Genomic DNA, 27,405 nt, shown 5'->3' with positions numbered 1-27,405 from the left:
AATCGGTGCAGCATTGCACACCTAGCTTGTCGTTTAGTGCACATCACCCCCAAAACAAATGAACCACCCAGCACGAATTGAAGAACAAGATAAGGCTAGCTACCTTACCTGGTCCTCCTTTCCCATTTAATTATAAAGTATTTCCTAGCTTTTCGATAAGACTATAAGAGTAAAATATAGAATCATTTGATAAATAACCATTAACTTATAGGTAATTACATGTAAAATATTTTTTTTAAAAGTTGATTTGAAAAATTTATTTTGAATAAATTTTTAAATTTCAGTGTTTTAAAGTAATAAATTTTTACAAAAAATTAATTAATTAAACACTTATATTGACTGTTTAACCAAGTTAAATATTTAATAGTGGTTAAATAAATCAAAATTGACTTATAAACTAACTATGTTACAATAATCTGAACTAAATCTCAATGTAGATGTAAAATTGAATTCCTACAAATGAAATATAAGGTCTGGAATTGGTCTAATTTGACGTTTGGTTGAAATAATAGAATAAGAAGAAAAGAATTGCATAATAATAAAATATAATTTCAATTCTATTATTTGGTTGGTCAAAATAAAATTACTACAAAATTCACAATTAAAATCAAAATTGAAAATGAATAAGTAATATAAAGATAAGAAATAACCTCAATTGAATTTGTTCAACAATTAACTTAATAACTACAATATTTTAAATTCGATCACTTCTAATAGTTGCCTTTGCTCATTTTATAGTCTAGATTGATCCTTTACAATCACAAGGCAAGAAACATGTAAATCGAGATTGAGTTGCAATCTTTTTATAAAATCATTTCACTTTACTCCATACACGTGAATGCAGCGGTGTGCGCACATATACGTATTTCTGCGAGCGTTATATGTATATATATAGGTGTGTAAACAAGAAAGCAAGTTGTAGAAGGAGAGGCATAGACTGACAAAACAAGGGGGAAAAGTCAAAGTGCCCCTTTTCTGGGTCTTGGCTTTTGCGAAGAGATTCTCGTGAAGCTACCCTATAACCAAAACAAGTGACAATTTTTCAAATCTGGCAAAGTAAATATATGCGTGTTCACATCTCTGCGTTTTGATCTGTCAAGGTGGTTGGCTGTGGCCTTATTTATTTTTTTCCCTTTTCTGGATATAAAGAATCATTCAAGCACTTCCACTATTTTATAGGGCCTCTGTGAGAGTGGGAGAGAGAGAGAGAGAGAGAGAGAGAGAGGAGTGGGAGAGAGGGAGAGAGGCCATTTTCTTGAAGGAGGAACAGAAAAGATTGAAGCTTTGGTGGGTTTAATTTATGGGGTCTTGTTGCAGTGTGAGGATTAAGGCAGAGAGTCCTCTTCATGCTGGTAATTTTACTTTTTTCTTGTGATTTTTTTTTTTTTTTTCAATTCTAGCTCTTTTTATAGCTGATTGATCATCTTCCTAGTATAGTACAGACACACACACACACATATATATGATACTGTTGTAGCTTTTCTTGTTCACTGTAACACATGCATGTACAGTTTGGTTTCTGTTTTGTTACTTGATTTAGCTGAAGTGGGTTTGAGCTAGTTTTGTGAAAAGCTGTTCCCTTTTAGGCTTTTTTTGGGGAAAAAGGGATTTTTGTTATCTATAGAAAGTGTGTTTAGGAGATTAGTAACTTAGGATCTTAGGATTTATGGTAAATATTTACCTTAAACCTTGGGATTTGTGTGATGTATAGAGTTTATGTTCAATGGTAATTTGTTTAGTAGCATAGATCAATTGGGAGTTTTGCCTAGATAATGCTAGAGATGAAGTGGATTCTTGGTTTTTCATCAAGAATTCCCAGATTCCATATATGGATGGGTATTGACACTAAAGTATGGAGTAAAAATTTTTCTGCTTGAATTTAGCATAGTAAGTATAACATTTCATTCTTAGCTTAGGGTAGCTCAGTTGGTTGGGCGGTAGATTGCGGGCAGGTAGCTCAGTTGGTTTCTGGGTGGTAAATTGTGGGCAAGTAGCTCAGTTGGTTTCTGGGTGGTAGATTGTGGGCAAGGACAAGTGTGGGGCAAAGGGAATTTTGTCTTTTGTGGACGAGAATTGAACTAGAAAATCCATTGTAATTTGTGTTTACTCAACAAGAATGTAGTTTAGTGTGGATGTGTGAAGTATATTGTTGTGTTCACAGGGGCAGGTGGTTTAAGTAACAGGCTTTCATCTCCCTCGGTGCCATTGACCCCTCGGAGTGAGAGTGAAATTTTGGAGTCATCGAATCTCAAGGGTTTCACTTTTAATGAACTCAGAATAGCCACTCGAAACTTCCGGCCCGATAGTGTGTTGGGTGAAGGCGGTTTTGGTTGCGTCTTTAAGGGATGGGTTGACGAGAACACCTTTAAGGCAGCTAGGCCCGGTACTGGGTTGGTTATTGCTGCAAAGAGACTGAATCAAGAAGGTTTTCAAGGTCACAAGGAATGGCTGGTGAGTACGCCTTTTGTTTAAAGATTTATTCGCAAAAACTATGTCGGTTATTGCAATTGAGGTTGTCCACTATGTAATCCATATATCTTGCTTTTGGTTTTAGTGGTATTCCACCACGTTACCCATATGTCTTGCTTTTGGAATTTGTCCTTCACATTTTAGTGGTATTTTGGTATTCTAAACGAGCTGATAATATATATTTTTGTTCGTTTTCTTTTGTGTTTAACAGGCAGAAATTACTTATCTGGGGCAGCTATCTCACCCTAATCTCGTAAAATTGATTGGCTACTGCTTGGAGGATGAACACAGGCTTCTGGTGTATGAATTCATGCCTCGTGGAAGTTTGGAAAATCATCTATTCAGAAGTGAGTCTCGGGATTCTTAGCCCCGTTGGAAATATGCCCATATTTTCTCGTAGTAGAGTTGCCCATATATAACCATTTCTTGACCTGTTCAATATATATGTTTTTTAACAGGGAGTTCTTACTTTCAACCGCTATCTTGGACTCTTAGAATGAAGGTTGCCCTCGGTGCAGCCAAGGGACTTGCATACCTTCACAGTCCCGAAGCTAAAGTTATATATCGGGATTTCAAATCATCGAACATTTTGCTTGATTCGGTATGTTGAACAGCTTCGACTTTTGAATTTCGCGTTTTCCCAGAGGTCCAATATCTTTAGACGACTCTCTTGCTGATCTTCCACTGTGAATTTTGACAGAATTACAATGCAAAGCTTTCTGATTTCGGATTGGCTAAGGACGGGCCAATTGATGGAAAGAGTCACGTCTCAACGAGAGTGATGGGTACATACGGCTATGCAGCTCCAGAGTACATGGCCACAGGTAATGCATCTTCCCTCGCCCCTCGGTTTAGTATACTTGGATCTGTTTCATTTGCCATGACATCTTTAACCCATTGTTTCGCCTATTGTATCCTATAATTCCACGACCTAGTCCTCGGTGAAAGACGAGACCATCTTTTATTTAGCAAGCATTCCACGAGCCTAATCATGTGGTTCGAGGCTTCCATTCTCTAACTAGTACTTCACTCTCTTACATTGAAGGCCATTTAACAACCAGAAGCGACGTGTACAGTTTTGGGGTTGTGCTTCTCGAAATGCTGACAGGGCGTCGGGCAGTGGACAAAAACCGCCCGAATGGGGAGCAGAACCTCATCGAGTGGGCCAAGCCTTACCTTGCGAGCAAGCGTAAAATCCTGAGAGTAATGGATCCACGCATAGAAGGGCAGTACTCGTTGAGCGGGGCACTAAGGGCAGCGCTTGTAGCCGTTAAATGTCTGTCAATCGAACCCAAATACAGGCCGAACATGATCGAAGTGGTGAAGGAACTGGAACAACTCCAAGACTTGAAAGACACAGCAAGCCAGAAAAACGAAGCTTCACGGAGGCACAACCGATCCTACAATGCCAACGAAGAGGCCACGAGAAGAAGAGTGGCGTCTTATCCAAGACCATCTGCTTCTCCCCACCTCGCTGCCTGACCAGGGAAAGGATAGCGGATACTCGGATATCGCTCTCCATGTACGTACTACCTGAAACAAAAATAAAACGAAAAATCGAGCCTTATTGGGATTCTGCAGGACCTGCATTTGTACCACCAGCTAGTGTTGTGCAGCTCCTATTTTGGGTTGGTGGAAAATCTGTAGTTTGATGTTTTCTTCATGCATAAAGTTAGATATTATCTGTTGCATCTGAGATGTGTATGAAAGCAATTGCCAGAGAGATGCAATCTTCTTTTGTCATGCTTGTATGACTATGAGAAGTTAGAATCTTTGTCCCAGTTATGAACATGTGAATTATGAGAAATGTACATATACATCATTCAATTTTGAGAAGGGTGTCATTCCAATTTTAGGTTCCAAAAGCAAAAGATCAATCAATGGCAAAAATGTCCCCTTTTTCTCTAATGGATTGTTGAGTTATCGTGATTTACCTCTTCACTATACTGTCGGGTTGGGATGTGAGGACCTGAAGGCAATGAAATTTTACCTTTTGTGGGCAAGCGGAAAAGTACCCCAAAAGTTAAGAAGAAAGTTGGTTGTCCATAAAATTCTCAAACAAGTTAATGTATCACTTATGTTATTATAATAAATTACAATTGTGCAAATTACTATGCAAGCATAGAGGTTATCTTACTTATCTATATAAGGAGTCTCCCTCTTTTTATTCATTATTAGAAAACAATTTAAAAAACTTTGTATACACTCCAAGTCTAGCTAAGCTATTCCCCTAAACCAATGACAGATTTCTATTACGCCTTCTCATCCATCGAGCTCACCTCTTGAAACATTAGATATTGCTTATTCGATAGTTATCTTTAGTCAGGTGCAGATCCACGTCTTACAGTGTCTGCGGATCAAGCAACTTTTTCAAATGGTCTAAACTCAAAACTAAGTAACTAATTTGAAAGCGGAGCTCTTCTCCTTTTCTATAATCTATAATTATTCGGATATCCAAATTACACAATAACAAAGTTTATCTGACTGATGTACACTCTCAAATAGTGATAATATGTTTCACTCGTCCCAAAAAAAAACAAAAAATGGAAAACCTCTGGGTTTAAGTGTAATTAATATAAAGCATATGTAAATGAATATCTGCGAGAAAAACTCAGGGGCCTAACTGAAATTATCAACAACTTTCTAAAACGCTATTGATCCGACGTCGTATGGACTGTGGGATTAGATTATCGTCTTCCTCTTTGGCCAGTCTTCATGGTAGGGGTTTATGCTTTATCTTCTCGCAGCATTTTCCTTACGAGTTCTCAAATGAAAATGGCTCTCCTTCAGCACGTGTGCACAGCCCCATTGTCACGTGCCTTCCGTGTCCGTGCTTTCGCCGTCGCTTCCACCGCCGTCACCGGTCCGGTCTCCGTTCCTTCTCTCAAAAAGGCCTCTAAGTCTCAACCGGACTCGCGAGTTCTCCTCGGCATGTCAGAGCAGGAGCTTCAACAGCTCGCTCTCGACTTGGGTCAGGTATGATTGAATACTCAATTGTTTCCTTGAATATAAACCAGGAAAAGAGAATTTTGTCAGTAATATTAAATGCCTGTAATCTGTTTGTTTTTATGCAAATTGCGGTGCAGCAAAGTTATAGAGGGAAGCAATTGCATCATATACTGTATAAGAGGAAGGTGAAGGAAATACAGGATTTTATTCAGTGTAAGTACTATATTTTATGTTCTTCTCTTCCATTTTTAGCTAGTTTGGAAATTGTGCTATCTAGTTATCATCCTTTTGTTTGATCTCTACTTGTGTTTTAATAATTTTTCCACTCTGAAGTGCCACTGGCATTCAGAAGTGAACTAGAAGAGGCTGGCTGGAAGGTTGGAAGATTACCAATTCACAAGTCCGTCACGGCAGCTGATGGAACTGTTAAGGTAATCTATGTATATGCTGATAATACTGATATGACTACTAATGTGTCTTGGCAGAGATTGCAGTAGAAGTTGTTGTAAAAGTTAATGAAGAGCTGAAGTGGTAGATTGAGTGAAGTAAAATTTTTGACTGTTTTCTTTTTATGGGGTTTTTAGTTCCAAGTTGTTGCACTTATCCAGGGAAACAAGTCGGAGTTATAATATTTTTGTGGAAATTGGGGTTTGAATACTGTTTATCCACAGAACAATGTAGAGACATGCCACTAATTCTCAAAAATGGACTTTCTACATATCAATGCTACAGTTTTCTGTTTAAGATTTGAGACTTGGAGGTCCTAGTATATTGTATTGGAATTATCCCTGGACTTGTTGATTAACTGCTCAAAGTATTTGTTAAATCTTACTGATCTATCTGTTTGCCTTCATATTGCTGCAACTGATCTTTCAGTTGTTGATAAAATTGGAAGACAATCTACTAGTGGAGACAGTGGGCATACCAGTTGCAGATGATAACGGTTCATTTCGCTTGACAGCATGTGTCTCATCTCAGGTAAACTTTTGCATGGAATTTTATGTCAATATATTTGTTTGTTTTGATTGAGAGCATCTTTTTAATGCAGCTAACTAGCTTTGACGTGATTGTGAAGTCTCTCTCTCTCTCCCTCTCTCATATTTTTATCCAATAAGCTAAGATTACTTACAGTAGTGTTATGTTGTAAACTAGGTGGGATGCCCATTGCGCTGCTCCTTCTGTGCCACAGGAAAGGGAGGATTCTCAAGGAACCTTAGAAGACACGAGATAGTTGAACAGGTTTCTTTGTGTTGCTTTCTTATGAAATTGAAAATTTGAAGCTCCTGCCAAAATCTCTTAAGTTAAAAATGTTGAACAGGTTGTCAGTAATCATCATACCCATCTTCCTCTCCTATTCCTTTTCTAATAAGAGTAGCCCATCGTTCTTCTCTATTTTACAAAAGAGGGTAACAAGCTATTAGTGCTTCTGTGCTTGTTATGCCCAGCTGGAGCTTCTGAAAAGAAGGCTTTTTACCTTGTATCTATGCATCTAGCTTTAAAATAGGTTCCCTTTTTAATTCGTAACCCAGCTTATACCGTTAGAAGTATATAAGCTCTAAGAAGGCATTGGCCAAAAAAGCACTCAATGTTACTAGAGTTAATCAACTTTTGAATTGAACTAAGGATAGTTGTGTACTTTGGCACTATGCACCATTAGGTTTTTCCTGTGTTGTTGTGTGAGTTAACATCATTCTATCTATTTTATTTTAAATGCACAGGTCTTAGCAATAGAAGAGGTCTTCAAGCATAGAGTTACAAATGTTGTGTTTATGGGCATGGGTGAGCCAATGATGAATTTGAAAGAAGTTCTTGAAGCACACCGTTGCCTGAATAAGGATGTCCAAATTGGGCAAAGGATGATAACAATTTCGACTGTTGGAGTTCCAAACACAATAAAAAAGCTGGCTTCTCACAAACTTCAGTCTACATTGGCTCTCAGGTAAGTATTCACTGTGTGGGCATGCCAAGCAAAGAGGAAAAGTTAATAAAAGGGATTAGTCTGTAACTGTGTATTTTATACACAAATCTTAGTTTGGTGCACACTCCTAGCTTCAGTGTTGCTGTGACTGATATGCACAAGTTCTCACCAGATAGTACAATTTTAATTTTTTTTATTCAAGAAATCATTTTTTGAGGTAAAGTTACACTAATTTGTAGTAATTTGAACTTTGAGGGTAGGATGACTATTGTCCGTTAGATGGTTGATGGTTCTGTTTGTCAGATCATGGGTTTTATTTAATTATTTCTGTTCTTGTAGTGATTTATATAGTGCCCACAATTCTTTTGTAGTGCTTTTAGTTACTTAATGAACTTCTTTAACTCCATGGAGAACCCCCAACCCCTTCTTTCTCCTTTTTCCCTGTATTTTGACTGTGTAGTTGACAATATCTTTTTTTTTTACTCTATTTACTGCTATGCATCAGCTTACATGCTCCAAATCAGAAACTTCGTGAAATGATTGTTCCAAGTGCAAAGGTCTATCCCTTGGATGCAATTATGAAGGATTGTAGGGACTATTTCCTAGAAACTAGTCGACGGGTCTCCTTTGAGTATACACTTTTAGGTACTAATGAAGACTGAAAGCTCATTTCCTTTCAAGGAGTACTTGTGCTGATAACTTGATAAATGACTAATTGTGTGTTTTTTTGAACAGCTGGAGTAAATGATGCAGTTGAACAGGCAATTGAACTAGCAGAACTACTTCATAAGTGGGGTCGAGGTCATCATGTGAACTTAATACCTTTCAATCCAATAGAGGGCTCTGAATATAGGCGTCCATATAAAAAATCAGTATGGCCTTCTCCACTTCTCTCTCTGTCATAAAAAAAAAAAAATTCTCCCTCCAACAACTTTAATTGCTAACTTGATCAATCAGGAATGCAGTAATAGATTTAGCATCATATATGATTTGTTGTCCAGGTTCTTGCATTTGTAGCTGCTCTAGAGTCCCGTAAAATAACTGTCAGCGTACGCCAAACACGAGGACTTGATGCAAGCGCAGCTTGTGGACAGCTGAGAAACGAATTCCAGAAAAATCCTTTGCTCGTTGTTCCTGAGAACCAGCAGTCTCATTCAGAAGTTGCAATTGCTTCTTGAAACGGTGAACATTAAGCTTACTCTCAATGCCTGCTATGTTATATAATTTGGCATATCATATATTCATATCGCAGCTCCCCATAGTTTCACCACACATTCGAGCTCTCTCTCAGAATCATGATACCCCCCACCCCCCCCCAACCCCCAATTTGAAGTGTCGAATGTGGCTGAATAACGAAGAATGCTCGCTGAAGAAGCCTGTGCTGCATTGCTATCATGAATGGGATACTTTAATCTGAAAATGATGCATCAATCTGTTGTTCTGTTTGCTGTTTGGCGTCACAAAATGCTTTTGATGAGGGGCGTATCAAGCCAACTGAGTTTTGGAATTAGAGGTTTACTGATGTACATAGTTGCCTTTGCCTGGACTAATATTATTGCCTTCTGGAGGGGAAGGTCTAGGGTGTAATGTGCTGACTCATATTTGATAATACACATAATTTGATGTAATGTACCCCAAAAAAAAAAAAAAAAAAGGGAGAAAAAGGGTTTGGTCAAATTTAACTTTTTATTTTTTATGAGGTGGTGCTTCATTAGTGTATATCAAATATTTTCTTTTTTATTACGGAGTATTATTTTATATTTAGATGGATAAGTATACAGTATACTTATACAAACTATGACTATTTACATTTTTTTTAGAATGAAAATATAAGGAATAAAAGTTGCAACTCATTTTTTTTAGAGAAATTTAAATAATGTAATATCTGTTCTATACTTTTTCTATCTTTTGCCCAACAATATTATTGGACCTTCCCTTGAAGAGAGTCACACAAGGGTCATTTGAGGACAAGGCGCTTGACCCAACAAGATTATATATAAAAATATACTCCGTATTAAATATTTGGAATATGCTAATTTTTGCTGAATATCTTATTCTATTTTCTTTTTTTACCTATTTCGCAACAAAATGACATGATATATAAACCCGGGTGCTTACACTGTAAAATCGATCGTCCGGCCCGGCGTCCCCATTACCAAATAACCCTAGGCTAGGGCTTTTTGTATAAATAACAGTAAATAGATACTAGGCGTCGACGGCGAAACACTTTCCAATTTTCAGCTCTATTGTGCCGATCAGCGTCTGCGATTTCAGGTAACGTGAGTCGGTGAACTACACTTTACATTTTCCAGAATGCTCTTAGTGCATTCGATCCTTTATTTCCCGTCGATAACTTCCGAATATAATTTCACAGCAAATTGCTTGGTAAATTTCTGTTTTCTTTTATAATTAGTGTCAGTTTGTCAAGAAGAAAGATTGGTTTATACGACTTCTGGCTTACGGTTCTGCTTGAAGTCGAAAGCTGGAGATAGTTAACGCGATTTATTTATGTTTTTTGTTTTGTTTTTTTTTGTTTTTTTTTTGTTTTTTGAGATTTCTTGGATGGTATTTGTCTGAGATTTTTGAAAACGATATAAAGATTGCAGTTTTTGTCTGTTGTCGAATTTTTAACGTGTCGTTGAATTAAAAGTCATTCAAGTATATCATTTTGAAGGCGTTGTTGACTATTAATTATCAAATCAAAGGGGGGGAAAAACCTAAAAATAATTACCGACTCTCAAAATTGTGTTAAAGGTGATCTTGTTGAGCAGATTAGTATATATGCAGGCTTTCACATTGCCTACATTAGTTTTGGAATTTATGCTAGATAGGCATGGGATTGCTGATGTAAGTGGATTCTTCACGAGTGTTTGTTACTGCTCTTGTGCCCAGTTTTCAAGGGAGTGAAGCATGAGGAGGTATAGCCCAGCATACTATAGTCCTCCAAGGAGGGGGTATGGAGGTCGACCTAGGAGCCCTCCAAGAAGGGGATATGGAGGTGGTGGAAGGCATAGGGAACAGAATCATGGGAGCCTCTTGGTTCGAAATATTCCTCTAGATTGCAGGTACTTTCCTGTTAGTGTTTAACTGTGCAACTGAGTTGGAACTTGAAAGGACATTTCTTGTTCTGTATCTCTACTTTGAGAAAGAGAGGGCTCTTTTCACAGTCTGCCTTTTCTTGTTGTGTCCCTTGTTTCTTATATTTATGCATTTATTGTGGAAATGCATTTGCATATGTACAGGCCAGAAGAACTTCGAGCTCCATTTGAAAGATTTGGACTAGTCAGAGATGTATATCTTCCAAAGGACTATTATACAGGGTAAGCTTGTTTTCGCTGACTTATATTCTCCATATAAGTTTTCAGTTTTTGGGGTTATCTGTATCTAATTTTGGCAGAATTATTTAACATCTCTTGGGAATTACTGCTGCAAGTATTCTAGCATTACCCGTGTTCAAGGTTGTTGAGTTGCAGTGTGAATTAAAACCATGCTTTTGGTTTAAAAATGGCATGATTAGAGGAGTTCTAGTCACCATTCTCAAATTTGAGTTTTTTGCTTTGGATTTGAGAATTTTCCACTTTTTTCACTGTGTATGTTTTGAAATGGTTTGTCAGGGGGTTTGTTGGTTTGAAGTTAAACAAGCCGAAGCCCCACATTTGCTGAAGGCCTATTCTTTATGATTGCTTAAACTTATTGTGCTCCGTGAATGTTGAACTTAATGTTCCCAATGAAGAATGCTCCTTTATGAAGCCAAACTATAAATTTACATGGTCACTAGAAGTTTGATGAGGAAGAAGATTGATTGTTGATCAATTGAAGACAACCTGAGAAGAGATTTTAGTTCAGGGACAACATTGATTCAAGTTCTTGATATATTTACAAGCATGTGAGGAAATTTCAAGTGATTTTCATCTTTTGAGGTTGCCTTTCATAATTGATTGTAGAAGAAAAGGTCAGCCTCTTGGATTATGGCGCTTCTTATGCACTTCATTGTGCACTTCTTTAGTTAAGTGCTCTGAAGCTTACACTTAGATACTAAAAGAGGTACAATAAGCCGTGATATTCTTGCAGCAACTTCGATTGTTGTTTATACTACTATATTCTTGTGTGTTTTTGCCTCTCCAAAATGCATTGCTAGGAACTTTCGATGACATATTGTTCTTGTGCAGGGAACCTCGTGGTTTTGCATTTGTTCAGTTTGTGGATCCTTATGATGCTGCAGAGGCTCAGTACCACATGGATGGGAAGGTTTTTGCTGGGAGGCAGATATCTGTGGTTGTTGCAGCTGAGACGAGGAAAAGACCTGAGGATATGAGACGAAAAACTAGGGTCAGGTAAGATATGTTGCCCCAAGATATATAGAAGAAAATAAGACTAGACTGCTTTTCCAATATTCTGATGGTTTATATACATTCCGTAGGGGACCATCTGGTAATGGAGGAAGGTCATCGTATTATGGTAAGCAATGATGCTTAGAAAAGAAGTGACAATGGGCCCCTAATACGTTCTTGTTTTGCTAATCTCAACTTTTTGTTCTTTCAGCCCTATCATGTTCTTTTTAGAGCTTTAAAAATTAAAATATGTGGAGAACTACTGATATCATTAATGAATATTGCTGAAAACAACTATTCCTCTTCTTGGTGCTCTTTTAAAAAATTGTTGTTCAAGATTACACATGATTTATACTCTATTGACAATGATATTGCCTGGTTCTCCATTGTTTGTAGTTTTAACTAATAGCTTTGCACTGAAATGCAGGACGTTCTCACTCTCGGTCACGGTCGCGCTGTCCTCCATATGCATCAGGTTCCAGAGCCCGTCATAGATCAAGGTAGATCCAATTTAGTTATTTAGAGAATGCTTGTGTGATCGTTCTACTGTTTATTGAATGATCTGAGCGTGCTGCCTGCTTATTATGTCAGGTCCTATTCCCCTGATCAACAACGAAGAGATGATTATTCTATTTCTCCAGATAGAAGGCAATCAGGTCACCCTGTTTCTCCAGATAGAAGGCAATCAGGTCACCCTATTTCTCCAGATAGAAGGCACTCAGATCACCCTAGGTCTCCAAGAGAACGTGGTGTCCATCACCGTCGAAGATCATATTCTCCAGGATATGAAAATATTGCTGGCGAAAATGGAAACAGCCATGGCAAGTAAGTGGAAATTCTAAAAGATGTTCCTTGCTTGTGAACCATAGTGCCACTATCTTATTTTTCATTAATGAGATGTATGTTTTTTTCCGCTCATAAACCGCTCCCTACTGTTGTAGGGAACATTTGAACGAGGCAAAGGAAGCACAAACTCGCTGGAGATCATCACCCAGACAAACATCAAGATCACCACCTCGGTCTAGGTCTAGATCTGCTGATATATTGCCCAGGGATAGCTAATAATCTCAAAGCATCATGACCATGCATTCTTCGTTTTGCTTCGAGTAGATCTATTGATGAATGTTAGCTTTTGGTTTTGAAGAATGCAAACTCTTATTCTTGCCATTATTGTTCTGGTTATTATACTTTGTAGACAAATCAACTGCCATTGGAGGGTTTTGAATTTCATATCCTTTCTGTAATATAATAATTATTGTCTGTAGGGAAATTTTATGGTATTGAATATTGATTAGCATGTGAGTTATTGGGAACAATTATGCAAGTGCAGTACTATCGATACCAGTGATTAATTAAGTGGGTATGCATAAAGAATGTGTGTGTTTTTTTCCTTTAATCTAATTAAAATTAAAATTGCTATTTTTTGTAATGAAATTATAATTATTATTGAGTTAATAAGTTTATCGTGAGTTGTAGTTTTTATTAGGCATTCTAACATAGAAATTGCAAAATTCTTGCTAAATAGAAAGAGTGTGAGATTAGAAAAGACTGATGCGACTAATTTTGATTCTCAATAGAACACGAAATCAAGAAAATACTAGTTTAACCACTCCAAATCTCATTATACCCTTGTATATGGTATTATAATTTTATGAAACATCACTTTTTTTTTTAAATGGCGAGAAAAATTCACAACCACTATTCAGAGAGTATGCATTGTGTGAATTCAGATGTGTGCACTTGATAAACTATCATCAAGAAGACTAATAAGCTGCTCTCGTAAGAAGTTTTTGACTCTTAATAAACTAGCATAAGTTGTTCACTTAAACCTCTATCATAAGTTGTTTCGTGCCATTAGACTACAAGTTCATTTGCAAATAAAACTATACTTCACGAAAAAAAAAATTCTATATATATATGATGTGTGACGTTTTGGTGAATAAAGCTGTCTGGCTCCCTGCCCTAAATGCCGAAGGTTGTTTGTATTTTGTTGTCCGTTACGTTACTTATTTGGACTATAAGAATAAGAGGGTGAAGAAAACGTGAATCCTTCTCACTACCCATCCCATCCCATCCCAACGACGTTAATCTCACGTTAACGTAAGTACACAGCCTACCTGTACTAGAAAACAACTGGCTAGCTAGCTAGAGAGACTGCAAAAACATCTACATATATATACATACAGCTTTCGTTTTGAATTCTTGAAAGAAAAGAGAGAGATCAGAGGGAGAGATGTCGACGGTCGTGGGAACGATGGAGGTGACGCTGGTCAACGCTCGAGGTCTCAAAAACAATGAGTTCTTGGGTAAATTAAAGTTATTGTTTGATTTGTGATCTCAATCTTATGATGTTTAATTTGTTGTGTTTGAGGTGATGATGGTGTTTGGATATAGGTGGGGGTATTGATCCGTATGTTTTGATTCAGTATAGAGGCCAAGAGCACAAGAGTTCTATTGCTCGAGGTATGTTTAATTTGTTTTTCTTTTTAATTTTTATTGATTCATACCAGGTAATGTTTGCCTGCAAGGTTATCCATATCAATTTACATATTTGAATTGTCAACATTTATAATATTTTTGAACCTAGATCTACCATGCAAGATGGACGACCGGGTCCACATAATAATTTGCCAGAGATAGGACAGTGGGGTTCTTTTTAAAATTGCATCTAGATAGTATATTTTAATCACGAGATTATTATAAGATAACTTATCCTTGTATAATAATATGCAGGAGAAGGCAGTAACCCAACATGGAATGAGAAGTTCAATTTCAGGGTGGAATTTCCAGTTGCAGATGATGAGTACAAGCTTCTCCTCAACATTATGGATCATGACACCTTCTCCGAGGATGACTATCTTGGACAAACCACGTATACATACTATACTTAAATTACCACATTTACAGAGTTAAATTATGAGTAATTTAAGCTGGTTTATTTTCTTGTAATTCTTTGCCAGTTAGGATCACAAAACAGATTTTATCAAAATGTACTTAGGACAAATCAAGTATATATACTACTTAAATTACAAGATATATTGGTCAGTTATAGATAATCTAGGCAACTAAGCTGGTTTACTTTCATGTGATACTTTGTTAGCTAAAGATCACAAGACAAACTTCACACAGAGCGCATATTCGAATAGCGATTGTGGGCTTTCTTGTAAATAAAAAAGATTTTGAATGAATTACATATGACTTTTTTGAGTTTAGAATATTTCGCATATATATATATATATATCGTGTGTTATATAATCTTGCCATCCTTGTGAATAGGGTTCACTTGAAGGAGGTGTTTGAGTTGGGGATTGAGAATGGGACATATGAACTTCATCCTCACAAGTATTCTGTGGTTGGCAGTGATCAATCTTTTTGTGGAGAAATTCAAGTCGCTATTTCTTTTTCTCCAAAGGTATGTATATTCATTTTATGAATAAAAAGCGTTTAGAGTAAAGTATGGTATGATAGTTTATAAGTAATAATAATTCAGTATGATTACACATTACAGGGATCGGTTGATACAGAGGAATATGGTGGATGGAAGGAAAGCGACTATTAACTCCATAGTTAACAAGTAATTGAAGTTGTTTTAATTTGGGTGTGATCAAACTTTTTTTTTTTTTAATGGTTGTATTGAGTTCCTTTTTCCTTTTACTTGTAATTATAAATTGTAAATGATGTCATTTTAATTGCTTGTTGAGATTGAATTTCTCTCTTCCTCTTTCTCTCTCTCTATATGGTTTGGTTCATGCATTACCAGATATGCAAGAATGCACTACCACGTATTTAAAGATGCACTAGGCTGTGGTGTATTTATACATTTTACGCTGATACATTTCTGAACACATTGTAATGCATTTATGCATACTTAATGGTGCAATTTGCACGGTGGCACGGGAACAGGACATTTCATTTAAGGCCAAAGTGCTAGTCATATAGTTTTTGCATATGAGTGAAGGTTTTGAACTCCTGATCTCTCTTAAGGGATGAAAGTGCACGACAAACAAACTAATTACTTGTACTTTCCCATTTAGTGCCCCACCTATTGTACTAAGACAAGTGAAACTCATCAATACAAGCTACACACTTCTTACTGTATACACATTGTAAATGAATAAAATTACATAAAGTACAAAAATTACCGAGGAAGTGGTATGTCACCCCTTCTTTCGTTCTTGATATTCTTGCTATGGATTCAATAAATTAAGATGTTCTTTAAAATGAAAATACATAACATACAAAAGTATCTATACCCTTGGATCTATTTACACTATCAAACTAACATAAATACATTAATGCATATGATGATTGATATGTACATGCGATCTTAGTCAAATATTTAACGTCTAACGAACTAAACAATACAATAGTCGAAGCCGTCTTAGTGCCCACAAACGGCGTCGTTTTAGCACAGCAAGCGGTTGAATAATGTTTAAACCCTTCATGGGCTTCACGTCTGTCACCTCAAACGGAGTTATACTTGTAGGTGAACTTCACGTTCTTCTTCTATCAACTTATTAGTATGATTTCCATTATGGAACTCGAATTAATGTCTTCCATCTCATCTTCACAACTTGCAATCACCACAATTCTTCCATCCCATCCTCGTGTATATATATATATATATATCCTCCCAGAATACTGAGTTGGTGGGATTGAGGATGTTTTCTTTCTTCTTTCTTCTTCTTCTTCTTTTTGTCTGAATGATGAAATTCGAAGACTTGCTGATGCAGCAGCCGAGTGAGGAGAAAGAGCAGAACAGAATGGATAATAATAATCTTGAAGAAGAGGTGGAGGAGTTGAGACAGGAGCTTGATGGGCAAATGCAGATGAAAACTGTTCTCCAGGCTGCTCTCCATGGCCCAGCTCTCACCTCTTCTTGTCCTTGCCTCTCCTCCCTCCCTCCAATGGTACGAGGAACGATTCTGTTTCATCTCAACTAAAAGTCTAAACTGATAGTCTTATATGCTCCATCTCAACTAAAAGTCTAAGCTGATAGTTTGAAGAGATATATCCTTATATTTTTCATTTCAACTAAAAGTCTAAGCTGATAGTTTTATATGTTTTATCTCAACTAAAAGTCTAATTAAGCTGATAGTTTGAAGAGATATATTTTTATATGTTCCATTTCAACTGAAAGCTTAAGCTGATAGTTTGGAGAGATGCACGTGCAGGTTCGGGAGCTGATAGAAGAGCTGGCATTGGTTGAGGATGAGATCTTCTGGCTGGAGAGGAAAGTGGATGAGCTGAAGCTTAACCTGTTTCGCGAGAAGGGACGGAGGGAGAGATGGGGAAGACAGCTTCATCATCAGAATAAGCTGTTGATTCCCAGACCTGCAAATTCAGTTCATGAACAGCCCTGCAACTCACAGAGTTGTGAAGAATTCATCAAATGCAGATCAATTCAAAGAGAAAGGAGAGCTTCCATTGGTTCACCACTGGATTTCAGAACCATTTCCTCCTCCACAATGTCCAATGGTATTTAATTTGACAGAAAAACTAACATAATACGGAGTATTATTTTTTCTGATCATCTATATTATATTATATATTGTTCTTGATTACTCACATCTGGTAATTGTTGTGGTCGGGAATAGGAGAGAGCTCGAGGGGATCAAGGCGCAGGAGGCATTACAGCCAACCAGATATCGAGATCAGTTGCGAAAAGCCTAATAAGCTTTCAGAAGAACTGATAAAATGTGTGATAACCATATTCCTCAAACTAAACAAGGCATCACTTGAGTGCAGAGGAGGCTCATCACCTGTTCTTTCCTGCAAGAAATCCAAAGGGTTCATGTCGAAAACCTCATTGAACTGTGCAGCCCCCACCTTTTCATTCAACGATTATGCATCGAACCTTGACCCTTATGGGATCTTGGTAGATGTAGGGGATGGCAGCAGCATCACAGAGATTGGGTCGTATAAGAATTTCATCCAAGTCTCGAGAACCTCACTGGACACCAGACACATTTCTGAATGTCTTCCAGAAATGGGAAAGTTAAGGTACCTCATAAGTCATAACAATTGATTTTTTATTTTCAAGAAATTATGTTAGAGATGAGATGATTCAATTCTTGCTTTCTTCACAGGATTTTGCTGCATAAACTCAGCAGTGCAGACTTGAGTTTCTTGGCATATAAGCAGAAGCTGGCTTTCTGGATCAACATCTATAATGCCTGCATAATGCATGTACTGTAAGACATATCAAGAGGTTTTTTAAGGAAAGGAATAAGGTGAATGAGAGTAATAATGAATGTAAAATCTTGATTCTATTCAGGTCTTTCTGCAGCACGGTTTGCCTTCTTCAGAGGAAGATCAACTCGCGCTTGTGAATAAGGTTATTGTAAGCTGCTTTCTCATTTTCTGCCATTATTATTAATCATAATGATTGGAACTCAGAGTGGTTCTTCTTCTTGTTCTTTTTGTTCTTCTTGTTTGGTATGGTCTTGTAAAGGCTGCAATAAATGTTGGGGGAATTGTACTAAATGCCTTGGCCATTGAGCATTTCATCCTGAGGCATCCTTCTGACACTGAATATGTGAGTAAACATATCTCTTCCCCGTGTTCTGTTCTTATTTACTGTCAATTTAAACTTTTAGTTAAGACAGAACACATGCTGTTAATTTCGTTGTTGGCACCTGTTCACCGTTCTTATTTACTGTCCATTTAAACTTTTAGTTAAGATAGAGCACATGCTATTAATTACGTTGTTGACACTTGCTCACCGGCTTTGATTCTCAAGGACCTAAGAGATGAGAAGGAAATGATGCTGAGGAATGCTTATGGCTTGGGTTACCCAGAACCAAACATCACTTTCGCGTTGTGTCGAGGCAGCTGGTCTTCGCCAGCAGTAAGCGCCTTCGTGCCATCTTTTTTTTTTTTTTTAACTGTATTACATTGTAGTATCTGTTCATCTGTACTTTCTTGCAGTTGAGGATTTATACAGGTGATGTAGTGAACGAACTGGAGAGAGCAAAAGTGGAGTATTTGGAGGCGGCTGTGGGGGTTTCAAGCAAGAAGAAAATAATGGTTCCCAAGCTGATGCAATGGCATATGAAGGATTTTGCAGATGATATGGAGTCACTGATAGAATGGATTTATAGCCAATTACCACATTCTTCCACACTCAAAGCCTTGATAATGGAGAGCCTCCAAGACAAAGCTCCCTTGGCTAAGATGATTGACATTCAACCTTATGCATCTGAGTTTCGATACCTGTTGCCTTTATAAACCAAAAGCATCAACAAAAATGGAATAGAGATTCATGTCTCCAAAACCCAAATGTAGAAATTTGAAAGAAACAATTCTTAGGCTTTTCTTCATGATGAAAGGTTATATGTTTTTCAATACATAAAGACAAGAGCTCAACAACATTTATACAAATATAAAATGGTAAGACAAAACAAGTTTACAACAAAGATTCACGCATTGGGTTCGATGGGGTATCTGAGCCATCCAATAAAGCAAAATGTGTGGAAAGAAAATGGAGAGCGCCAGTAAAAAGAACAAGAAAACGCCTATATCAAATGTACATGGTTGAATTATAATGGAGTCTAGGGATACTTGTGGTTGGTTTTCTCAAGCTTAGAGCTTATAACTAAGTTTCAAGATCTAGCAGGTTCGGTTAAAAAATTCACCACCCGGTTCAACAGATTCAGGCCAAACACGGTTTCTTCACAATTGACTTTTACCGACAATGTCAGTGGTTCGGAACATTTACCTTCAACAGTGATAGTAAGCAAGCAGGGGATAGAGTTGCTCAAAATTTCACCGCTGAATCGTAACCGTAACCCTGATGCATCATCTAGGTTGTTACCAACAGGCATGTCGACAGACACGAGAAAAAGGTTTGCATTACTAAGAACCTTTGAAGCCAAGTCCTGGCATATTACAAGGAAGCTGTCTTTCGTGGCTGGATCAACTTTGCTAAGCTCTTCGACGTGGTCAGTGAATGAGCATCTGTTGCAAAATGTGAAACCTTTTATATGAAGGATTCTGAAGGGGGAAAAAGACAAGTAGGAAATATACACAAGCATAATTGCAAAAAGCCATCGCTGAAATTGAATGCATACTAAAACTGACCTTCTTACATACTCAAACATCCCAGGTAGCTGAGATTCCTTGCTTGAGAATAGTTCAATGTCCATTCGAAGAGGTCTTACGAAATATCCAATATCAGGTCTCAACTTCACTGGGTGCTTCTTGCCATTACACAATAAAATGAGCTTAAGAGGCAACAGGTGATGGTGGAAATGGACCTGGAGGGTTCTCTGTGAGGTCTCACCAGGCTCCAGGGAAGCAATCTCGTCCATAGGAACTAGAGAGGGCACCATAGTCTGAGAGTTTGGGGAACTGCAGATCAAGATGAAGTAGAGAGACACTTTTAGAGTTTTAAGAAGTAAACAAATCACGAAGGTTGTGATGTGCGATTTAAGAAATTGATTAACAAAGAAAAGAAAAGGTAAGGAAAATACACTGCAAATAGCAGTCTCATTACCTAGATGTTACTGTTTGATCTGAAGGTTCTGTAGTTTCACTAGATCCCTCTTCGACCAACAATAAATTTGAAATGGGCTCTGTTGAACAATTCTTGAAGCAGACCTCAACACAGACAAGTAGCTGAGATGTGCTTGAAACCTCAGATGAAAATATATAATCAACACTCAAGCCACTTCCATTAGCAGGATCTAACAAGGTATAGGATTTAGGTTTAACTCTGCTACCTATATCGCCAAGGGAAATTCTTGCAAATGATCGCCGGACATAACTTATGTCAGATGAATTCTGAGCAGAAGCTGGATGTTCATCCAACCATGATTCCAGAGCTCTGTTGGACAACAGTTCACTAATTTCATTGGAACTAGAACAGGCTTTACCCTCTGTTGAGCCACCTATTTCATTTCTATGGGCATTACCAGAATCTGAAAGGTGAATCAATGGATCAGTATTGTCATCATGATCACTCAATTGACTTGCCCCATTGCCACTTGCACTAGTTGGAGATTCCTGAGAACTATAACCTGATACGATTTCCTCATCTAAAGATCCAGATACCGAGTCAGGATCATCGGTGTCATATGAATCACTCTCAGTAGCTCCATCCTCTTGATTCTCCATTCCTTGTACAACATTAGATGGATAACTAGTGCCAGTGTAATTTAAACTATGAGGCTCTGGAAGAGGTTCATATCCGGGAGCTGCATGAAGAACCATATGTGAGAGAGATCCAGGAAGATAAACCTGACAACTTAAGGGTTCTCCAGCTGGTAATTTTGTCTGTTCCACAAATAACCGTTCAATAAGTAAATGCAAAGGGTTCTTAGTTTCTGACTGGGCATTTGCTTCTTCCATGTCAGTGCTACAGAAGAGTTTCATTATGAAGCGTGCACGGTCACGGAGATCATAGCTCAAGTCACATTTGGCTAGTTCAAGAACATAGTTTAAGATTCTTCTGAAGCTCAAAATATCTTCCCCTTTTGCACACAATACTACCTGGCAATAATCAATGACGACTAATAATAAAAAAGTTTCTCGAAGGTCCAGAAAAGACTGAATACTTTAGCTGGCAAGAAATGCTTTAATAAAATGAAAAATAATCAGATAATTCTGTGTTCAAAAACACCATTCTGTTGCAGAGAAATAGAGGCTCTTTTGCAACCCATGGAGCACCACCTTGTGATTTTTAAGTTCTAACATGTGACATCAAATATACTTATTTTAGGGAGGTGACCAATTTAAGCAACATGACCTAGAAAGGATGTACAGGCGTACAGCAATAAAAGGATGAAATATTCAGCATTTCAAACAAGGAAATTAATAACAATAAATTAATGTGTGAAAAATAAGCAGTTCATGTTGACCTACCTTGACACAAGCATTAAGAATCTGCATCTTTGTTTCAAGAGCTTCTGAAGTAAAGCACCAAGCAAGATACTTGAGAACTGTGGGTAAAATCATTGGGATGATATGCCCAACGGTGTTATACTCTCCAACCATCCATATGATCGTTGCCCGTGCTTTTGGAACCCGGATAGAATCCAAAATTCGAGCCAAATGAACAATTACCTTTTGCAAAATGCACGAGTTAGGAAACAAAACAAAGATGCAAATATTCTCATTTACTCTGTATTGTGTATTCAGACTTTCCAATTTTGATATCAACCTTTTTTGTGTACATATATCCAAATCCTTCAACTAGAAGAGTATTGAACTTTACAAATAGAATTTTATCAAGTAGAGTCAATTATTAAATATGTCAAATTCTCAAAGCTCTTAACAGAAGTTTATCTGTTACAAATAATATCTTCAATCATACTAATAGAAAGCTCTTTGGTCACTTAAAAATCATTCTTATTTTCCCACCCTTAACAAGTGAACCTATTGTCACTTTAAGCAATGGCATGTGTCCATAGTACAAAAAAATGAGATAAATGGCCAGAGGATACCTTCTGCTTCTTTAAGGTCTCAAAAGAAAACCTTTACTTCAAAAGTTCAGAGATATATAGTGCCCAAATTTTCAGTCACCCAAAACATAATAATCAGGTTTCTGATTTACCTAAAATTAAATTTTAGGATAAATTGCTCTTATCTACCCATTAATTTGATGAAAGTTATTATTTAATCTATTAAATATGATGATACAGAAACAAATTTTAATGTAGTGCCCGCCCTTTTCCCCTTTCGCACTGGGTGGGATGCACATACAGCAATTCATCTCCTATTTCCAAAAGACTATTACAAGCATGCCGGTTGGCACTGGGAGAGTGGGAGGGACACATAAACCAATTGATCTTCCCTTATTTCCAAAAGACTAGCGATTACATTTATTTTGGAACAAGAAGTTACTGGGAGAAATAATTGGCCACTAGAAGACAAAAGTTCAAAAGTAAATAAAGCTACAGATATCACCTTAGATTTATGCATCTTAAAGTACAGCTTTCAAAGGCCATAATGAATGTGGAAACCATAATGTGCAGAAACATAGATTTCACAATAAAGTACCTTCTCGTGAGAAGAAGGATTCAGCTTTATGATGGTCTGGATGGAATTTATTGCTTGAATCAAAATAACTTCTTCTCCTTCCATAGATGCAATGTCAAGATTTGAAATTTCTGCAGTGCTCATGATCACATGAAGTTAAAATCAAATAGAGAAAACATCAAGCTCAAAAGTAAGGATAAAGCATAATTCTCCAATAGAACCCATGAAACAAAAAAGAATACTCACCTGATGAAACCAATGCTAGTAGCCCCTCCAAACATGTGTTGGCTACACTGGGAAGTCGTTGAGCACATAAACCAATTGCAGCAACAGTATCTGCAGCGAATCTCCTGTCTATATCTCTAGCATAATCCTAAAAAAGCATAAACTATACACATTGGTTTCACAAATCAATTCTTAGACAACACCAAAAAGATTATGCCCTTAATATTGCACCATAAGGACATGAACTTTCATCTTTATTATAGCATTAAGATAAGAAATGCACAACCAAAGTAGCAAACATTATATACATTTATACCCAAAACCCTCACTTGCAAAATGATGATGATAACAACATATACAGAGAAAGAGAGAGTACCTGGAACTCTTGAAATATTGGCAGAATTGATGATTCTGTAGCAATCAAAGATAGTATCTCAAGTTTCAGAGCTTTTATTTGATATGAATCAGTAGCACTTATGAAGAAGTCTTCAAAATGTGAAACAAAGAGAGATGGCATTGCTTTAGCAAACACTTGAATGTTGCAGAGGACCTATATTATTAAGCACCAACATAAAAGACAAGGTACTTTGTCAGTAATAAGCATCAATATAAAACTAGCAATCAATTAATTTTCAACTGCTCCATAATAATTTTTTAGGAGGATAAATTTTTAATTATTAGTATCCCTACTACCTTTGTCCAGTATAACTTCTACCAGTGTGGTATTCTCCAATTAGGAAAACAAATTTATAAACCCTTGCATGAAAACTCTTGTATATATGTGTCATGTCTGACGTCTGAATTAGTCAATGAAAGAGTAATTTTCAATGAATATGCAGGAACCACTTTTCTTCTGGATCCAAGGCAATATTTTAAGTGAATAAATTTTACAAATGCACCAAGATATTACATGGTCATCCAGCAATGTAATGTATAAACAACTGGCACAAAGAAGTCAAGCTGTCAATTTTCTTGACTAGCGCTGATCTAGAATCATAACCAGAGTAGATGCAAAATGGTAATTCAAATGACAATCAAGTCAGGTTAACCAAATATTTTCAAAGAGAAGAGAATTACCACATATCTAGAGGCATTAGATGATCTCAGGAGAAACAACAAAGGTTTAACAATTCTTCTAAGTTCTCCTTTTGGTGCCATAATCCAGTGTATCCCAGCAGCAGCAAGTACTACCGCACTATTTCGACTCCACAGCAAAGGTGAAGTACATTGCAGCAGGAGCTTCACATCATCATTACCTTTGGCAGATGTGAAACATGAAGGATCCCATTCAGAGCTAGCCTTCTCAGAACTTGATCTAGACAAATATTTGTCTGGTCCCTCAAGATAACTCCTAGAAACCATATTTGCCATCTCAGATTCATGAACCTCATTTCCTGAGCCATCAGTGCCCTTTTTCATTGTAAAAGAGGTGTCTGATCTCTCTTTTTCAGAATTATAGTTCTTAGAGGAGCAGGAAGCTATCATTATGGACTCTTTAACAAGCCCATGTTGAGCAATAGCATATCGCAAAAGGATTCCTATCAAAACAATTTGGCCCCATTCTTCCACATCAGGAAGAGTTTCACACAACTTTCTGTAGTTTCTCCCAATCAAGAAGAGATTGTTTGGACAAGCAGAAGCAAATGCAGCAGCAGCTGCTCCAACTACTGCAGGAGAACTATCATTCAGCAGTATACCCACAATCTGCAACACATAGCAATAGCACAATACATATCAACTGTACACACAGGTGATAATTGGAGTGCAGACCTAGAGAACAATCATTTGGCAAGTCGCCTTTCCAGAGCTATGCATCATTACAACATTTTGTGAGGAACAGAATTATATATAATTAATGATTTCCCTTCATTCATGTGCATTCGAGGATTTCAAAGACTAAAGTAGATATCAAGGTTGCTCTTCAAACAAATTGTCAGGGAATACTGAAGGTATCAGTTCATCAATGTGTCAAGGTCCCTTTAGTTTATAAAGCTAGAGTAGAGACCAGCAAGGGACGTAAAGTATTAAATATTGTGAGAACAAATTATTTCAGAAATGTGATGGTGTCAATCAAACCCTATAAAACATTTGTACAGTTTTCACAGAAGGATGTATAAGGAGGGATAACATCTTACTTAGTGCACAAGACTTCCATATCATGTAGAGTCTTGGGAGAGAACATGTACACAATTTAACTATGTTTTCAAAGAGGTTTCAGGGCATGAACCCATTAATGAATTATGCGTGCAGTAAAATGGTACATGAAGTCTAATCGCATCAAATAAACTATCATCAGAAACCATAAAACTGTTCCAGTGATATCCCCTTCTATGATAGTTCCTCTATCAGAGTTCTACAAGATAAGTGGGTCAATCTTAGCATGCTCAATTACTTGTTAAATTATTCACTTGCTGGCAGAGCCATTCATTGAAGATGCTACATTTCATCACAGGATACAGTGCAAGGGGAAATCTGATAGCTGATTAACAAGAACAAGGCAGACCACTACTTCTATAAATATTCTGTCATTACCTCTTTTTAAGATTCATGCCTTCAAAATGAGTAATCGATGTATGATAAGACATAAAGGTTAGAAAACCTACCTCTTCAATTGCATTTTCATTTTCTTCTAACCGCAAATCATGCAACTTTGGGAGTGCATTTGCAGCACATTTTCTAACATATACTGATGGATCTCTAGCACACTTCCCTATTGCCACCAAAACAAGTGGTGCAATCACATGTAGACGGATTCCTGCCATTGTACGAAGTGCCCATGCCCTTACCAATGGGTTTGGATCCCCCAAATCCTTCTGGAAACAGTTTATTGAGAGCAATGCCTCATTTGGCCGCCTAAAACATAACAGTAAGTCAGCCAATATTAAATATAATTGTATCAAACTACATTAGCATACGCTTAAACTGAGAAACTGAAATGACAGCAAGAGTATTTCTTCCTATGATCAAAGAGATGCATTTAAAAAGATATGGAGTACTTAGCAAGTCAAATAACAGGAAATAATGATAGTGAAGGTTCTTACTTCTCAGCATAATGCAGTAGATACAAGTAAACCAGCTTCTTGACTTCCAATGATTGTGAAGCCACATTTTTCACCACCTAGGAATTCATCAACCAATGAAAGAGAAAGGAGAAGAAGAATCAATAACTGCAACATACTTACGGCTCGTGTAATAAATCTGCTCAATCAGATAGATTGTTCACACCAATACCATATCAATCAATCAAAATAAAAATAGATTCTCAAGTTTCATTACTAATTAAGCGAAAACGGCGAAGTCAAATACTCCGAAATGAGCAGCACCTGGGGGAAGAAATTTGAGACATCAAAACCTTGAGCAATGAGAGCAAGCAATCTCTTGAGAGCTTCGCACTTCTCGGAGTCGAACTTGCTGTCGAGGAGCGGGGCAATGCTGACGTCTTCAGGATCGTCGTAGAGGTGAGCATCCGTGCCGATCCGGAACGCCAACGTTGAGGCTTTGCTCAGTGAGTCCGCCGTCGCTCCGAACTGTGCGAACATGTTCGAAGCTTTCAAATTTCCGGCAATTGCAGTTCAGACGTCGGGGATCCACTTCTCTGAAGATGAATAGATGACGACCCGCCGGAAACCGGACTCAGCAGACGTTAGCTGCCCGAAGGTGTTGCCTTTTTTTCTTTTTTTTTTTTCTTTTTCTTTCCTCCTCTTTTTCCCCCTTCACTAATCACACCCCCATGTTTTGCAATAAGGCTTTGTTTGTTAATTATTTCAAATTTGGTCTTTGACTTTTCTGCTTAATTAAATTCTTCAATTTTAAAAATTTTAACCAATGTGATCATCTATTTATTTAGTTGTCAAACATACGTTTATTCATGATCAAATTAGTAATTTTACTATAGTCAATGAATTATTTTGGTCATCACATATATTATTTATTATCTTATTAAACCAAAAGTTAATTATTATAATGGTCTCTTTACTATAGCGAAATTATCACTTTAGTCCCGAGTAAACGAACTATGACTAAACAAACGGATGAGTGAATGACCAAATTGGTTAATATTTAAGTTGATTAACTAAATTAGGCAAAAGAAATAGTCAAAGACTAAATTAATAATTTTGTTATAATTAATAGACCGTTTAGGTAATTAATTATTGTTCAAAAAAAGACTATCTCCAACCTAATTTACACCAAAACATTAAAAATCTTCCACCAAGCGTCACAAAATATTTTCACATTAAATTTTATTCATTTTTAATATATTACACCAAATGTTATTTTACATTAAAAAAATTCGATTTCTCAAAATTTAAAAATTTACTGAGCGTGTTCATTTATAGTAGTTTAGTCTTTGTCAAGCGATTTGTTTTGCAGATCATCTATTAACTAAACAATCTGTTTTTATGTCTGATTATTTAAAGTGATTTATAAACCCTCAATCTATCATTTGTAATGCTTATGTACCGACTTCAACTAATCTTGAACTAATCTTATGCTTCTGTTTTGCCGCTCCCCCCCCCCCCCCCCCCCCCCCCC

At 37.1% G+C, this 27,405-nt stretch overlaps 5 protein-coding genes and 1 pseudogene across 7 annotated transcripts; 5 read left to right on the top strand and 1 right to left on the bottom strand.

Moving 5' to 3' along the window:
• Positions 1–930: 930 nt before the first annotated feature.
• Positions 931–4,319, top strand: LOC116012069 (annotated as a pseudogene).
• An 843-nt stretch (positions 4,320–5,162) lies between these two features.
• Positions 5,163–9,076, top strand: LOC116012639 (probable dual-specificity RNA methyltransferase RlmN). The gene is made up of 9 exons (XM_031252247.1): positions 5,163–5,445; positions 5,556–5,631; positions 5,752–5,849; positions 6,295–6,396; positions 6,571–6,657; positions 7,137–7,357; positions 7,842–7,981; positions 8,072–8,208; positions 8,338–9,076. Exons 1-9 carry the CDS (start codon positions 5,185–5,187, stop codon positions 8,512–8,514), a joined length of 1,299 nt encoding a protein of 432 aa, XP_031108107.1. The 5' UTR covers positions 5,163–5,184; the 3' UTR covers positions 8,515–9,076.
• A 379-nt stretch (positions 9,077–9,455) lies between these two features.
• LOC116012640 (serine/arginine-rich SC35-like splicing factor SCL30) lies at positions 9,456–12,983 on the top strand. Of its 3 annotated transcripts, none has more exons than XM_031252248.1 (8): positions 9,456–9,610; positions 10,229–10,401; positions 10,579–10,656; positions 11,506–11,670; positions 11,757–11,794; positions 12,095–12,167; positions 12,259–12,492; positions 12,609–12,983. In XM_031252248.1, exons 2-8 carry the CDS (start codon positions 10,247–10,249, stop codon positions 12,727–12,729), a joined length of 864 nt encoding a protein of 287 aa, XP_031108108.1. In that variant the 5' UTR covers positions 9,456–9,610; positions 10,229–10,246; the 3' UTR covers positions 12,730–12,983. The 3 variants fall into 3 exon arrangements, with proteins under 3 accessions (XP_031108108.1, XP_031108109.1, XP_031108110.1); XM_031252249.1 differs by having other exon boundaries at positions 9,460–9,615; XM_031252250.1 differs by lacking the exon at positions 9,456–9,610 and having other exon boundaries at positions 10,212–10,401.
• Positions 12,984–13,748: 765 nt separating this feature from the next.
• Positions 13,749–15,388, top strand: LOC116012460 (16 kDa phloem protein 1). The gene is made up of 5 exons (XM_031251995.1): positions 13,749–13,973; positions 14,062–14,130; positions 14,401–14,539; positions 14,944–15,079; positions 15,176–15,388. Exons 1-5 carry the CDS (start codon positions 13,901–13,903, stop codon positions 15,224–15,226), a joined length of 468 nt encoding a protein of 155 aa, XP_031107855.1. The 5' UTR covers positions 13,749–13,900; the 3' UTR covers positions 15,227–15,388.
• Positions 15,389–16,334: 946 nt separating this feature from the next.
• On the top strand, positions 16,335–18,942 carry LOC116012678. The gene is made up of 8 exons (XM_031252314.1): positions 16,335–16,577; positions 16,842–17,145; positions 17,265–17,670; positions 17,757–17,856; positions 17,945–18,004; positions 18,122–18,205; positions 18,410–18,517; positions 18,598–18,942. Exons 1-8 carry the CDS (start codon positions 16,371–16,373, stop codon positions 18,895–18,897), a joined length of 1,569 nt encoding a protein of 522 aa, XP_031108174.1. The 5' UTR covers positions 16,335–16,370; the 3' UTR covers positions 18,898–18,942.
• A 15-nt stretch (positions 18,943–18,957) lies between these two features.
• On the bottom strand, positions 18,958–26,572 carry LOC116012677 (AP3-complex subunit beta-A). The gene is made up of 11 exons (XM_031252313.1): positions 26,196–26,572; positions 25,914–25,990; positions 25,476–25,725; positions 23,950–24,576; positions 23,249–23,422; positions 22,894–23,020; positions 22,669–22,778; positions 21,532–21,732; positions 20,165–21,159; positions 19,750–20,019; positions 18,958–19,626 (listed from the first exon to the last, which is right to left on the bottom strand). The coding sequence occupies exons 1-11, from the start codon at positions 26,409–26,411 to the stop codon at positions 19,272–19,274; spliced, it is 3,402 nt and encodes a 1,133-aa protein (XP_031108173.1). The 5' UTR covers positions 26,412–26,572; the 3' UTR covers positions 18,958–19,271.
• Positions 26,573–27,405: the final 833 nt, after the last annotated feature.

Source organism: Ipomoea triloba, chromosome 3 (assembly GCF_003576645.1).
Source record: "Ipomoea triloba cultivar NCNSP0323 chromosome 3, ASM357664v1".
NCBI lineage: Eukaryota > Viridiplantae > Streptophyta > Magnoliopsida > Solanales > Convolvulaceae > Ipomoea > Ipomoea triloba.
This window is presented reverse-complemented; position numbering and strand designations above follow the sequence as displayed.